We start from the raw sequence: 15,173 nt of genomic DNA on the forward strand, positions 1-15,173 counted from the left end.
ATGTTTGTAATCACTATTGTAACCATCAGCAGTTTTAATTTAAAATAAGAGCAGGCATGGAGTTCCCTCATGGCTCAGCAAGTTAAGGATCTGGTGGTGTCACTCCTGTGGCTCTGGTTACAGATGTGGTATGAAGGTTTGATCCCTGGCCTGGGGACTTCCACATGTTGCAGGTGAGCCCCCCCATCCCAAAAATGGCAGGCTTTAGATGATCATTAATCTTTTTGCTAATTTTTATTATACTGTACAAGATCTGTATTTCTTGCAATCCAAGAAACATCAACATTCTTTTTAAAATTAGTTCTTAAAAATATACAATATTGCACTTTAATTTTTGGCAGTTTAAGGAGTGGATGAGTTATATAAAAAAATCATACAAGAAACTACAGTTTTTATTTTGCTTTATAAGCATAAAACTTTGTGTAAAAGCAGAACTTACAGTAGTGCCAAACAAACCAAGTATTTACAGTGTCACTGTTAAAGTCTTACCTCTAAAGGAAGATTCAGTGTATTGGATGCAAATATTATTAATCTAATAAAAGTACACTCCTTTCCCCTTTCTGCAGAACAATTTTAAGCTAAAGGATACTGGTGTGAAATGTTTTTGTAATTTCTTTCTCAAGAGAAAATACATGGAAAGATGCGAATTCTTGAAGCATGAAGACAAGACTGCATCATTAAACTCCTTCACTCTTTCCTATATGACTTGAAAAATCTCTAAACTAAGACTGAGAATTCCAAGGTAAGCATTATTTTTAGTTTTTCTATAATATTTATCTTCTACAATTATAAGTACATAAGTTAGTTGGCTTTTAAGTATGACTTTAAGGTCAGTTTCCTGTACTTTTTCTAAGATGCATAAGATAGTGACTATGCATCTGCCTAAATTATTTTTAACTTTTGTTACATTGTAGTGAAACTGTAAACCTTTATACTGACTCATAATTTGCTATTCTACTTTTTAATTCCCAATTAGCTAAATACTCTAGACAGCTCAATATTTTTTACTTATCAACCAATTAGGAAGACAGTTTTGAATAGCTTTTTGCAAATGCAAATACCAAGATTTAGACCTACTTAACAATATATTAAATATTCAAAGGACCAAAAAGAACATAAATAGAATGTATTGGTAATATAAATAAATGACATGGAGACATTCAATTCTGGCACCACCTAAAAAAAAAAAAAATTCAGCAGTACTTTATTTCCCTTCAGATCTTTGGGAATACTTAAAATTTCTAACTTTTACCTTTCCTCCAGAGGAAAAATAATTCACAAATTTGAACTGGGATTTCAAAAGCATAGGATTTCCTTTTGTTACTTCTTAATTTGATCTGCAGAACAAATGGTTATTCAAAGTGTTAGCTAGCAGCCAATGAATTAAGTATGCTTTTACATTTTAGTCCTACCAAGAAATGATTATGTCAAACAGTGATTCATTATGGAAAGATAATGGTTTCTTCTTAAACAACCATGTACCAATTGCATAGTTGTGATCTGAGGACAAAGGTCAAGGTAGAGAGCTACAAAGGCATTAATATATGTTAAGTGAATTGAAATAGACTGTTGAAAAACAGTCTATCTTGGGTAGATGTTAGTGTAAACATAGAGGGAAAAAAAACAGTCATTAGCAAAAAAGTTTTCTTTAAAAATAGGTTAATGCTAAGAACAATAGCTTTTAAAATTTCTGTTTAAAAATAAGCTTAATAAACAAGAATACAAATCTGAATTCAAAACTTAGCTCTCTGAAATGCCCTATTTTCTTGCATACAGCAGAAAATACATTTTTCATAGTTTTTAACATTACATGTAAAAATGAGGCACTAGTTAAAACATTTGAATATATTCACACAAACAGTTGTTTCCATCTCATCCATAGGCTTATCTTTGCTCAATGGTTTCAGGATGGCAAACTGTTCACAAAAATAAATCTTCCGAAGGAGGTGCATAAGAGAAACCAACAAATGCATCATCTGCTTCCAGGACACTGGCGTTCACTATGGAATAGTCAGAAGACACACACACGGAATATGGAACTGTTTCTTCTGTAAACGTGGCATCAAAGTTCCTGATATCATCTGGTCCTGCCTAAAACATCAAGAAGTACATTATTCACGTTAGCTTTTTTTCTATTAATATAGTCTTTCATTAAAACCCCTTTATGAATTTGTCTATTTATTCCTGGCAAGTTTACATGTCTTTCTACTTCATCATGTCTTTGAAACATTTTCTTCTGCTTTTCCTTTCCTGACTTTCATTATCCTGGACCTTCTTAGAGTTAAGGTTTTTGTTGCTGGGTCAGGGGAGGAGAGAAAAGGGTGAGGAAGGCTAGCATAACAGAGTTCTCACCCAGGGCATAGAGAAATTCCTGGGCCAGGGATTGAACCCACACCAGAGCTGTACCATAGCCTCAGCAGCAACAAACTGGATCCTTAACTTGCTGAGCCACCAGGGAACTCATCTATGTTCATTTGAATCTCAGACCCGGGAAGTGACTAGCTTTTTCTCTACCCATCACCACCTCTATGTTTAGAAAAGGGACTCAGGGAGGTTTTCAGGGCAGCATTTTGCATCTGTGCTTCATCAATGTGGGGGAGGTTAAAGCCTTTTGATGAAGAAATGAAGGGGCTGTAAGTAAAATTGTGAAAGGTGACTCTTGCGCTATAGAGGTCATTTAGGATTTGGCTGTGACACTTAGCACTAGGGATCTAAGGGCCTGGAACCTGGGAAATGAAGCAAAGTGGCTATTCAGGCTCGAAGGCAGTGGTTAACCTTCCTTCACGAATCTAATACAAGCAAATGGACTCTCCCCTTCCAATGTATTTACAGATAAAAACTGGGATTCAAATTCCAATGATTCTCTCTTAGAGCCCATCCCTGAAGCTCTTGGTTATCTCTACTTAAGGGAAGGGAAACCTTAAAATGTTCACACCATCAAGTCTAACCAAGGTAAATGGATTCAGAACAAATATATAAGCCAAGGATATAGTTAGTGTGGTAGGTCTACAAACAGCAGAGCAGACCGTGGAAATCCAGGATGCTAGATCCTTCCACATGAGAAACTCCCCAACACAGGAGACTGATGCTAAAAATTATACTCATGTACATATAAAAAAGTCAATAAATTCTCATTTGGAACCCTAAAAGCACGGGCTCTAGATGAAGGCCATGGTCTGAATTCCAGCTGTGAAATTTGCTGGCTATAATTCTGTATAAAGTACCCTATCTCTGTGAGTGTGTTTCCTCTTCTGTAAAGTAAGAAGGCTCCTGCGTTCTCACCGCTGTGGCTCTGGTTGCTGCTGTGCAGTGTAGGTTCAATCCGTGGCCCAGGAATTCCGACATACTGCCTGTGCGGCAAAAAAGAAAAAAAAAAAAACACAAAAACAAAACAAGAGAGAACCTGAAATAAACATTCCAACTCTCACCGCAGTTCCCGTCATGGCTCAGTGGTTAACCAATCCGACTAGGAACCATGAGGTTGTGGATTCGATCCCTGGCCTTGCTCAGTGGGTTAAGGATCTGGTGTTGCCGTGAGCTGTGGGTAGGTAGCAGACGCAGCTCAGATCCCACCCTGCTGTGGCTCTGGCGTAGGCTGGTGGCTACAGCTCTGATTCAACTCCTAGCCTGGGAACCTCCATATGCCAAGGGAGTGGTCCTAGAAACGGTAAAAAAAAAAAATTACCACCTACCTGTTAAAGTTATTGTGAGGATTTGATATGTTAATACGTAAAATCTCCAGAATCTGACACATAGAAGGTGCTCAGTAAATGATGGCAAACATTCCTTCACTTGACTTTATATTTTGCAGATATCCTTATGGCTCATGGCTAGTATTGATAGGAATATAACACTCTACAGTTTCCATTAAGAGCGAGAGAGGACCCCGCCCTCTATGTGTATGAGCTCAAACTCCAGTTCTGCATTCTTATTTATTTTCTTTTTTAGGGCCACACCTCCTGCAAATGGAAGTTTCCGGGCCATGAGTCCAACTGAGCTGCAGTTGCAGGCCTATGTTGCAGCCATGGCAATGCCAGATCCACAACCTATGCCACAACTTGCGGCAATGCCAGATCCTTAGCCCACTGAGCAAGGCACGGGAAAGAACCAGCATCTTCATGGTACCATGTCAGGTTCATAATCCACTGAGCCACAACATGAACTCCTGCAACTGTAACTTTAAATTTTTTGTTATTTAACCTTTTCCGTGCCTAAGTTAACTCATCGGTATTATGTGGAAAATAACAGTACTATTTTACAGAACTGTTGTCAGGCTTAAGTAAAAGGGTACAAGTATTGAGAACAGTGTAGGAACTAACTTTTGGATCTTTGCTTCTCTGTTAGGGGAAAAATGGTAACATGCTAGGATTTTATTTTGCACTTAAGTCAACACTGTTTCCATTTCCAATGAGTCCCTAGTGCTTTAATGAGCCTGACAACATATTCACTGGGGAACAACTCAACTTGGTAAGACTCTCAATACAAAGAGAAAAATACAGTAACTCTTGAAGGTTCTAGTTTCCTACTGCAAATTCTAGAAGTTAGGGACAGAAATTATCCCTATGGGGTCACTTCTGAAACAGTCACTTCTGGATGAGCTACATGAAATCAGTCTACAAAATGTTAGGTTTATGGTGTATAATATCACACCTATTAATTAATACCAGCTAAGAGCAAAGCACTGAAACCAACTGTGAACAAAACCTAAATGGACTGCATAATACTTTTCTGAAATGATTTCCTTATCCTGCTCTAATTTTCTAGAAAAAGAGTTTCATGAATTTCACAGCAACATCAAAAAAACTAAAGAAAAGAAAAGCAAATTCAGCTAACGTATTGCAATCCCAAATAAATCTTGATTTATATTTTCTTCCTGTCTTTATTATAATCTTATATCACAAAAATGCTAATTACCATGTTTTCATTTAACATTATGAGGATTTTCCAACTGTCTGCTCATTTTATATTATCGTTATTATCATTTACTTAACAAGAAAAGGCAATAGAGCATAAGAAAGCATACAAAGAATAATGATTTTGGAATCAGGCACAGGTTTTGTTTTTCTTTTTTTTTTAGGACCGCAGTCACGGCATACGGAAGTTCCCAGGCTAGGGGTCCAATCACAGCCATAGCAACACAAGAACCGAACCATGTCTGTGAACTACACCACAGCTCACGGCAACGCCAGGTGCCTGACCCACTGAACAAGGCCAGGGATCGAACCGGCATATTCATGGACACTAGCTGGGCTTGTTACCGCTGAGCCATGATGGGAACTTCCCAGGCATAGATTTGAATCCTAGCTCTGCTACTTCTAACCAGCTACATAACATCTGAGTTTCATTTCTTCACTTTTAAAACACGTATAATTAAAATAATAATAGCAACAACTTGGTACCTTATTTGAGGCATAAATTACATGCTCTGGAGTTCCCGTCGTGGCGCAGTGGTTAACGAATCCGACTAAGAACCATGAGGTTGCAGGTTCGGTCCCTACCCTTGCTCAGTGGGTTAACAATCCGGCGTTGCCGTGAGCTGTGGTGTAGGTTGCAGACGCAGCTTGGATCCCGCGTTGCTGTGGCTCTGGCGTAGGCCGGTGGCTACAGCTCCGATTCAACCCCTAGCCTGGGAACCTCCATATGCCGCGGGAGCGGCCCAAGAAATAGCAACAACAACAACAACAACAACAAAAAAGACAAAAGACACACACACAAAAAATTACATGCTCAAATACACGAAAAGTATACATGCCCATATATAGGAAGCTTTCAATAGTTAGCAACATAATTATTGGCCTTATGCTGATGTATTAACAATCTCCCTATTGTTATATATTTATTTTCAAATATTTCAACATTGCTAATACTTTAAGTAAAGTGTTTTCATCAGTAGATTTAAAAAGTCAAGCTTAAGTGAACATTTTTATCATACTGTCTTACTGTCTTCCAAGTAAGATGTAACAATTTACATTACCAGGAATAATGTTTGTATCTCGTTTTTTTTTTGTTTTATTTTTTGTCTTTTTGCCTTTTCTAGAGCCGCTTCCCATAGCATATGGAGGTTCCCAGGCTAGGGGTCGAATTGGAGCTCTAGCTGCTGGCCTAAGCCAGAGCCACAGCAACGGGGGATCCAAGCTGAGTCTGCGACCTACACCACAGTTCATGGCAACACCGGATCCTTAACCCGCCAAGCAAGGCCAGGGATTGAACCCGCAACCTCATGGTTCCTAGTTGGATTTGTTAACCACTGTGCCACGACGGGGACTCCCTGTACCTGGTTTTTATACCAGTCTAGAGTCAAACTGTGCACTAGTGTTGCTTAAAATGTTTGTTAGCTTATTGGTATGAAAATTATACTTCATAATTACTTTACACTGTTTAAAAAACACATTGAGCTCATCCCTTTCTCACACATGCTCTAAAGAAAACTTCACAGTTACTGCCCTGGAAGATATTTTTAGCACTCTATAAATGTAACCATAGTCTTATGGGTCATCTTGAAGTTATCAGATGTACTAGACACCCTGAATGATATAATTTCATAAATATACAGGTACGGATTCAGTATGATTCCTGTTAGATTTTGAGATCTATTGCTACAATTATGTAAGTTACAGTGCTACATTTCACTATTTCAGAAAGATAAGGATGTAAATTTACCACATTAGGATTAAACGGTGGTGGAATCTTCTTTTGTACAAGATCAGTCCAGCTGAGCGATTCAAAAAAAGGATGATTCTGAATTTCAAGCTAGAATATGAAAGAAATTTTTCATTAACGCTGAAGAATATATTACATATTCACTGAAGAATTTTAAGAAGACAAACCACTTTCACTTTGTGCCTCAGAAATTCTTTTTAGGTGCATGTTTATGTTACTCAGTGGAGCAAAGTGGTGTAGAAGACAGATGATGAGGACAGACATGGAGAGTTACTCAGACTTATGTTCTATACCCGAGTTAGAGGTAAAATCAGGGTGACAAGATCTACTACCAAAAATATCCCATGAAATTCCCTGGTGGCCTAGTGGTTAAAGATTCGGTGTTGTCCTGCTGGGTGGCTCACTGTCACTGCCATGGCTCGGGTTCCAACCTTGCCCCAGGAACTTCTATATGCTGCAGGTGCAGCGAAAGAAAAGAAAGGAAGTATTTCACTCTGGGTTGCTACTGTCCAAGGTCGGCACAGTATTGATTCCAACTTTTTTTCCCTACAAGGAGCCACAGAGTAGAAAAAGTAGGATCCAAGTCAGTTTGGTGGGTTTAAAAAGACTTCTCAGAGAAAGTGGTATCTACCAGAGTTCTGGAAGATGAGTAAGTAGCCAGTAAATAAGGAATGAGGGGAGGAGTTTCCTGATAGCTCAGGGGGTTAAGGATCCAGCACTGTCACTACCGTGGCAAGGGTTCGACACCTGGCCCAGGAATTCCGTGTGCCCTGGGTATGGCCAAAGGAAAGAATGAGGGGAGAACATTCCAGGCAGAATACAAAGGACTTGAGGTTGTAAAGAGTTTAGTTTGATCAAGAAAATGAGAACCCAATAAGGTTGCAGTAGAGGAGAGGATTGGGACTGTCATTCAAGGTGGAGCTCAGGAAGAAAATGAGCCATATCACACCAGATCTACCTTAGGAATTTCTTATTTTATTCTAGGATCATGGGACGCCATCAAGGAGTTTTAGGCAGGGGAATGTCACATATGTGGGTTGTTTCCTTTTTAAATCACTCTGACTATAGCAGGGCAATGGACTGGAGAGCCATGATCAGATAAAGGAAAAATAAAAGGTAGCAATGCTACGAAAAGTGGTAACGGTGAGAGTAAGAAGTGTCTGGATACGGAAACAATCGAGAAGGCGAATACATTAGGATCTGGCAGTTTGTTGAACACCAAAGTGAGAAAGAGAGAACAGTCAGGAATGACTCTCAGATTTCTGACCTGAGGAATACAGAAGGAAGATGGCAGAAATTGAATTTTGAACATTCTGTGTTTGCAGGACACTCAAGAAATCCAAGTGGTGGTGTTGACCAGGCAGGTATTATTTGAGTTACCGCTCACTAGAGAGTGCCGGATAAAGATAAAAATGTGAGATGAAGACATAACCAAAGCCACAGGGCCAATTGAGACTGTTCAGGAAGACAGCACAAGAGAAGAACAGAGAAATCTGTCCAACCACGGGGAACTGCAACACTTACAAGTCAGGGTGAGGAGGAGGAGCTTATAGAAGAGAATAAGGAGGAATGCCCAGAAATATAGAAAGGAAAGCAAGACAAGTGTGTGCTCTTGCAGAAACTTCGGCGAGTACTGAAAGTTTAAATGCTGCTGAGAACACAAGCTGCAGAACAGAAATACTTAATTCTAGCACCTATTCTGTGGTAGCCTGAGAAATGAGAAGAGATTAGGAAAGGAAGAATGACTATAGAAACTTTCGACATGTTAGGCTGTGAAGAGAGAAAGACAGTATTACCTTGCACGACAGCAGGGTTGAGGGGTTTTTGGTTTAAGAAGCAGGAGACTTGGTAACGTTTAGTTATTCCTCAGGAAGAAACAGAACGTAAGGGAGCAGTTATCTGGGCAGAAACAAGCATGCACAGGGTTCCCTGCAAGGGATTGGGATCCAGTACAAGCAGAAACTGACCTTTTCCACTACAAAAGGAAGAAGGAAATGACCGGGGCTAGTGTATATAACTCTGCAAATCTGCTAGCAAGAAGCTGAATGAATTCTGCTTTGCTGAGTCTATCTTCCCTATAAAACAGAAGACAGGAGCATCTGCTAAAAGAGAAGAAGAAAAGGAATCTGGAAATTTGGAGAGAAGGTCTAAAATAGTTAACACAGAGAGTAGGAGACTAAACTGGAGAAGACAGAGGAGATGAGTGACCTCACCATGCTTCCAATGTTCTCACTTGTGTAACTTTTGTTCAGCAGCCCAGAAATGACAGCTGGACTCAGCCAGGGCTGCAATTTCAGTACAAGGACCAAGGGGCAAGGAGGTGTAAAGCATTAGCAAGACTGACCTGAAACATGACTATGGAGTCCAAGCTGGAGAGAAAACTGGGGACAGTTAGTTACCTGCTGCACTGGGGCATCCAGGAAGGGAAAAGCAGCAGCAGACAAGTTTATTATTCACAGCTCGAATTCTAGACTGATCAACAAACAGCCCCCAAGAATTTCTGAAAAATTGTTTGTTTAATTTTGGCCACACCCATGGCTTATGGAAGTTTCTGGGTCAGGGACTGAACCCGCACCACAGCAGCAACCCAAGCCACAGCAGGGACAACAGTGGAGACTTAACCCACTGAGCTGCCAGGGAACTCCAAGAATTTCTGAGAAACTTAAATGAATTTACAAATTCATGTTCCTTAGCAGTTCATGAATTCACTCACATAACACTGGTAACTGCACTAGTGATTAAATAACCCTTACTAAAAAAAAGAAAGAAAGAAAGAAAACCTGTAGGTCCCATAATTATTTCAAGGAGGTGTCACTAAATTCTTAGGAAAAAAGGTGATTTAATGTTAATTCAAAGCAAAAAGTATTACCTCATGCAGCCAGGAAACACTTATATTCTTGTTAGGGACATGATCTAAAAGTTTAGGTGATCAAAAAACCCATGCCACACTTTTTTTTTGTTTTGTTTTTTTTTGCCTTTTCTAGGGCCGAGACCGAGGCATATGGAGGTTCCCAGGCTAGGGGTCCAATCGGAGCTACAGCTGCCGGCCTATGCCAGAGCCACAGCAACACGGGATCCGAGCCATGTCTGCAACCTACACCACAGCTCATGGCAACGCCAGATCCTTAACCCACTGAGCAAGGCCAGGGATCGACCCCCACAACCTCATGGTTCCTAGATGAATTCCTTAACCACTGTGCCATGACGGGAACTCCCATACTTTTTTTTTTTAAAGAAAGGAGGGGAGGAAACATTCTAGCAAATGAAAATCAAATAAATAATAGGGTGTGAAAGGTGGATGTGGGGAATGAAAATGAGCAGATCAAATTGTTATGAAGATCGAACGAAAAAATGCATCTGCCAAGTGTTTTAAACACTGTACAGATCTATATAAACACTGGTGAAAATCTGGGACAAGCATGCTTCTTTTTTATGGTGCTATTCTCTAAAAGCTGTATTCATCCCATTAAATAACACATAAAATAAGGTTTTATCTTCAAATTAAAAGCTTAATAAAGAGGATATGAAACAAGATGTACATACAAAGTCTTCTTTGGCACCGAGTCGATTTTGCCTGTCTTTCTCTAGCAGTTCTTCCAGAATGGACCAGGCTGTGAGGCTCACTCCTGGCCTCAAGTTTAGGGGCTTATGAAGAATATTGTCATACATCTCAGCAACATCTCGACAATAAAAAGGAGGCTGGGGAAAAAAAAACGTTCAATTAACTATGTACAAACAGGGTTAAAACAGTTGGATTTGACCTTGACCTACAAAGAGCAGTCTGGGTCTGGACAAGTGTAGAAGAGCACAGATCTCTGTGGGCGTATGTACATCTGCAGTGTTGTCTCCCATGCAAAGAGATCTTAAAACTCAGTACACTACAGAGCTTAGAACATGTTCACTGAATGAATTAGGGATGGTTTGTTCAACAACACCATGCATACAGGTGTATAAAAGTTGTAATGGTATCTTTTTTTTTTGTCTTTTTGCTATTTCTTGGTATCTGTTTTAAAGAAAACAACTACCAACCTTATCACAGGCAAAATGATAGAGACTCAACACAGTTCAAACATTAAATAATTTCTTGGGACTTGGGAATGAACCAAGTAAAACAGATTTCTAGAAAGTGCTCTCCTAAGTATGTGTGGCAGTGAGTCTTCTGCAGAATTAAAATTCTACTCTGACAGCTCAAAGACATGTGGTACAGCTTCAACATGAGGATTAGCCAGCTAATTATTGAGTTTAAAGTTTTAAAGTAAAAATAGTTTAAAATGTTTTTTTTGGCTGCACTCATGGCATGCGGAAGTTCCTGAGCCAGGGATTGAACCCATGCCACAGCAGCAACCTGAGCCTCAGCAGTGACAACACTGGACCTTTAAACCCCTGAGCCACCAGGGAACCCATAAAGTAAAAATAACTTAAAATAATTTTTAAAATTAAAAGTTACATGCTTCTCATTTTTTCTTTTGAATAAAAAGGAAAATTTTATTTTCTTAAATCTAATTTCATTTTAAAATTGTTAATACAAGTCTCATTAATGTTCCCTTTTGAACAGGGAACATTACATTTTATATACAATGATATTTTATACTTTCAAAGTCCTCTAAGGAAATTCAAAGGATTTGGAAATATCAGGATGACAAATAACCAACACTTAAAGAACTTAAGGTATAAAGTGGTTATCAGGTCTTCTAAGGCACTAGCATAACCAGAAAATTAGATCTCTTAACAAGTGGATCATGGTCAAGGGCAAAGAAGAGACAGTGTTTGGCTGTCACAGTAATCTATCATTCAAAGTTAGCAATATGAGACAAATGCTCTAAACATACCTTAGGGGATGAAGTTCACTGAGCCCTCCTCAATTTTCAGAGGAAACACACACACACACCCCAAAACAAAATAGGCAAGCCCAGCTCAAGCCTCAGCTGATGATGAATTGAGCTTAGTGGGGGCAGCAAGTGCCAGCAATGAGGACATGGTTCCAGCATGAGGCTGCTCATTCACAGGACCTTGAGGGGTGTCTAAAAACTATTCTGAATGTTTTAAAAAGCTTAAAGAAAAACATACATTACTCCTATAAGGATATGTAAGCTAAAATTGTTTGCTTTTGGTTGGAATGATATTACTGTGGTAAAACTACTTGGCTCTTGTTATTCAGAAGCTCTGGCTGATTATGTGTCTTTAATAAAAACTGGGAAAGTTGATTACATCGTAAACATCACTCTTTTTGCAATCAAATCTTTAAGACATGGTATTTATGGTGAAGGGCGTAAAGAGCTCCCAAAGATAAAAAGGCAGAGCACCAGTATACTAAATAAATCCTATGAAATCAAAATAGAAGGCAAGACCCAAAAGGCATTACTTTGGTAAGAAAATCTTCTTCTTTCCATATTTTTGACATTAGGCAGAACAATTTGAGTAAGCTGAGTGAAAGTGGATAATTTTAATGTTACAATGAGGTGTCTTTTTTTTTTTTTGTATTTTTGCTGTTTTCTTGGGCCGATCCCACGGCATATGGAGGTTCCCAGGCTAGGGGTCAAATTGGAGCTTAGCCGCTGGCCTACACCAGAGCCACAGCAACGTGGGATCCGAGCTGAGCCACGATGGGAACTCCGAGGTGTCTATTTCTAAAAAATGCAACTGGGATGAGAATATCTGATTAGTGATTAGTACATTAGTATGATAGAGAAAAAACTGTAAAAAATTAGTAATGAAATGAAAAGGTTTTTTGGGGGGGCAATCCCTAATGTGGTTTTGGATTCACTTAACCAGGTTCTGTTACTGTTATCTAAGCATCCATGAGATTATTGAAAAAGAGAGGGAGTTCCCGTCGTGGCGCAGTGGTTAACGAATCCGACTAGGAACCATGAGGTTGCAGGTTCGGTCCCTGCCCTTGCTCAGTGGGTTAACGATCCGGCGTTGCCGTGAGCTGTGGTGTAGGTTGCAGACGTGGCTCGGATCCCGCGTTGCTGTGGCTCTGGCGTAGGCTGGTGGCTACAGCTCCGATTCAACCCCTAGCCTGGGAACCTCCATATGCCGAGGGAGTCGGCCCAAGAAATAGCAGAAAGACAAAAAGACAAAAAAAAAAAAATCAACTTGTTTGCAGCAATAACAACAAAAAAAGGATTTCCCTTGTGGCACAGCATGTTAAGAATCCAGCATTGTCACTGCAGCAGCTCAGACCATGACTGTGGTACAGGTTCAGTTCCTGGCCCAGGAACTTCCACATGCTGTAGGCACAGCCAAAAAAAAAAAAAAGAGAGAGAGAGAGAGAAAACTCAAACCAAATGCATTATATTGGAATCATAACGACAGACTAGAAATACATACCAATCCATACAGCATTTCATACAGAACAGCACCAAGGCACCACCAATCTACAGTATTGTCATAGGGCTGTTTTCTGATTACTTCAGGTGCAAGGTACTGTAGAAAAGATTAAATATTAGAGAAACTCAGGAAGCAATTCAAGACAAACTTTAGGAATAACCAAGAAGTTTAATACATTTTAGGTATTATATCATACTAAGTTAAACACATGGTCTAGATTCACAGTTGACTGGGTATTCTCATTTTATACCAGTGGTTCCTGGGCAGCAGTACTCTTTAGAATCAACTGGGGCAATTTCCAAAATATACATATTCAAGCATTTCCCCCAGGAACTGCGATGCAATTAAGACAAATGGAAGAGGACAACAATGCAGAAACTGTAACACTAAGTAAGTAAACTGCATTTTTACTTGAAAATTACAGCAGCAACATACTGTTTAGAAAAGTGATTATTTACATTTTAATATGTAAAAAAATTTAAACTCATCACAATTTCATACATATAAGATAGTGAATTTGAATTTTAGATTCCAAAATATATACATATATATGTCCTCTTCCCACATGATACATATATATAAGAAAATACATAAACACCTTAAGCTTTTTTTTTTTTTTTTTTTTTTTACTGCCACACCTGCAGCATATGGAAGTTCCTGGGTTAGGGGTGAAATATGAGTTGCAGCTGCCAGTCTATTCCAAGGCCACAGCAACACCAGATCTGAGCTGCATCTGTGACCTAGGTCACAGCTTGTGGCAACACCAGATTCCCAACTCACTGAGCAAGGCCAGGGATCAAACCCAAATCTTCATGGAGACAATGCTGGGTCCTTAACCTGCTGAGCCACAATGTTTTTTTATGTGATTTTTTTATATGATCCAAAGAAATGGCAAAATAAATAAAAAGGCTTTAATAACTTCTGACACATTTAGATTTTGATAACAAAAATTCAATTTCCTTTCTAAAAACTACAGGATTTAAGAAATACTTTATTAACTATGAAATCAATACATATTCTCAAAAAACGTCTCTTTACACATAAACCAAAACAGAATGATTACAAATAAATATAAGAGCTAGGTTTTAGGAGTTCCCATCATGGCTCAGTGGTTGGCGAATCCGACTAGGAACCATGAGGTTGCGGGTTCGACCCCCAGCCTTGCTCAGTGGGTTGAGGATCCCGCACTGCCGTGAGCTGTGGTGTAGGTGGCAGATGCAGCTCAGATCCTGTGTTGCTATGGCTCTGGTGTAGGCCGGTGGCTGCAGCTCCAAGTGAACTCCTAGCCTGGGAACCTCCCTGTGCTGTGGGAGCGGCCCAAGGAATGGCAAAAGGACAAAAAAAAAAAAAAAAAAGAGCTAGGTTTTAAATAAAGAGAAAAAAGTAGAACAAATACATTTTTAAGTTAAATAGTTGTTACTTTTAGGTACTTTTAATTAAGTTTCTCATCTTTATTAGAAGTTTGATGTGAGCCATTTTATCACACATTTTCAACACATTTTTCAGGTATTTCACAATAAAGATGAAGTGCTACCTGGTACTTAAGATATATATTATGTCTCATACTAATAATAAATGCATTATAATTAATACACTTTAAGCTAAACATGTGTATGTGAAGTGAGAATAGTAAGGCCTTAACATAAATTTTAAGTGTTATTGTCTTAAATAGAAAATACATTTTCTGCTAGTTAACATGATTAAAGAATGGGGTGTTCTGGTTAATAAATTCTGATTTGACAACTCCCCCATCCACTGCTTTATTTTATCCTGTTCAAAATTTTATTATGAAATATTTTAACCATACAAAAAAATAAAAAAAAATCAAAGTTCCCATTGTGGCTCAGCAATAATGAACTCAATAATATCCGTATGTATGTGAGTTCAATCACTGGCCTCACTCAGTGGGTTATGCATCCAGCATTGCCATGAGCTGCGATGTAGATGGCAGACTTGGCTCACAGATCTGGCATTGCTGTGGCTGTGGTGTAGGCCAGCAGGTGCAGCTCCAATTCAACCCTTAGCCTGGGAACTTGCATATGCCAAGGGTGCAGCACTAACATAAAAATATATGTTTTTATATACATACAAAACAAACCAATAGAGCTGCCACCCTCAAATAGGTAATGTTAATACTTTGCCATATTTGCTTCAGTTTATTTCTTTTATAAAACAGTTTTATT

At 39.0% G+C, this 15,173-nt stretch overlaps 1 protein-coding gene across 3 annotated transcripts in view; it reads right to left on the reverse strand.

The window, feature by feature from the left end:
- Positions 1–215: 215 nt before the first annotated feature.
- SGK3 (serum/glucocorticoid regulated kinase family member 3) overlaps positions 216–15,173 on the reverse strand; it is a 130,765-nt gene continuing 115,807 nt past the window's right edge. For all 3 annotated transcript variants that reach the window (XM_047783822.1, XM_047783823.1, XM_047783821.1), the window contains 4 exons: positions 12,991–13,086; positions 10,204–10,359; positions 6,661–6,750; positions 216–2,091 (listed from right to left, as the gene is read on the reverse strand). In XM_047783822.1, coding sequence (XP_047639778.1) covers positions 1,921–2,091; positions 6,661–6,750; positions 10,204–10,359; positions 12,991–13,086 — 513 coding nt within the window. In that variant the 3' untranslated portion in view covers positions 216–1,920. The remainder of the gene's footprint in view (positions 2,092–6,660; positions 6,751–10,203; positions 10,360–12,990; positions 13,087–15,173) is intronic.

The sequence above is a fragment of the Phacochoerus africanus genome, chromosome 6 (assembly GCF_016906955.1).
Source record: "Phacochoerus africanus isolate WHEZ1 chromosome 6, ROS_Pafr_v1, whole genome shotgun sequence".
Classification (NCBI taxonomy): Eukaryota; Metazoa; Chordata; class Mammalia; order Artiodactyla; family Suidae; genus Phacochoerus; species Phacochoerus africanus.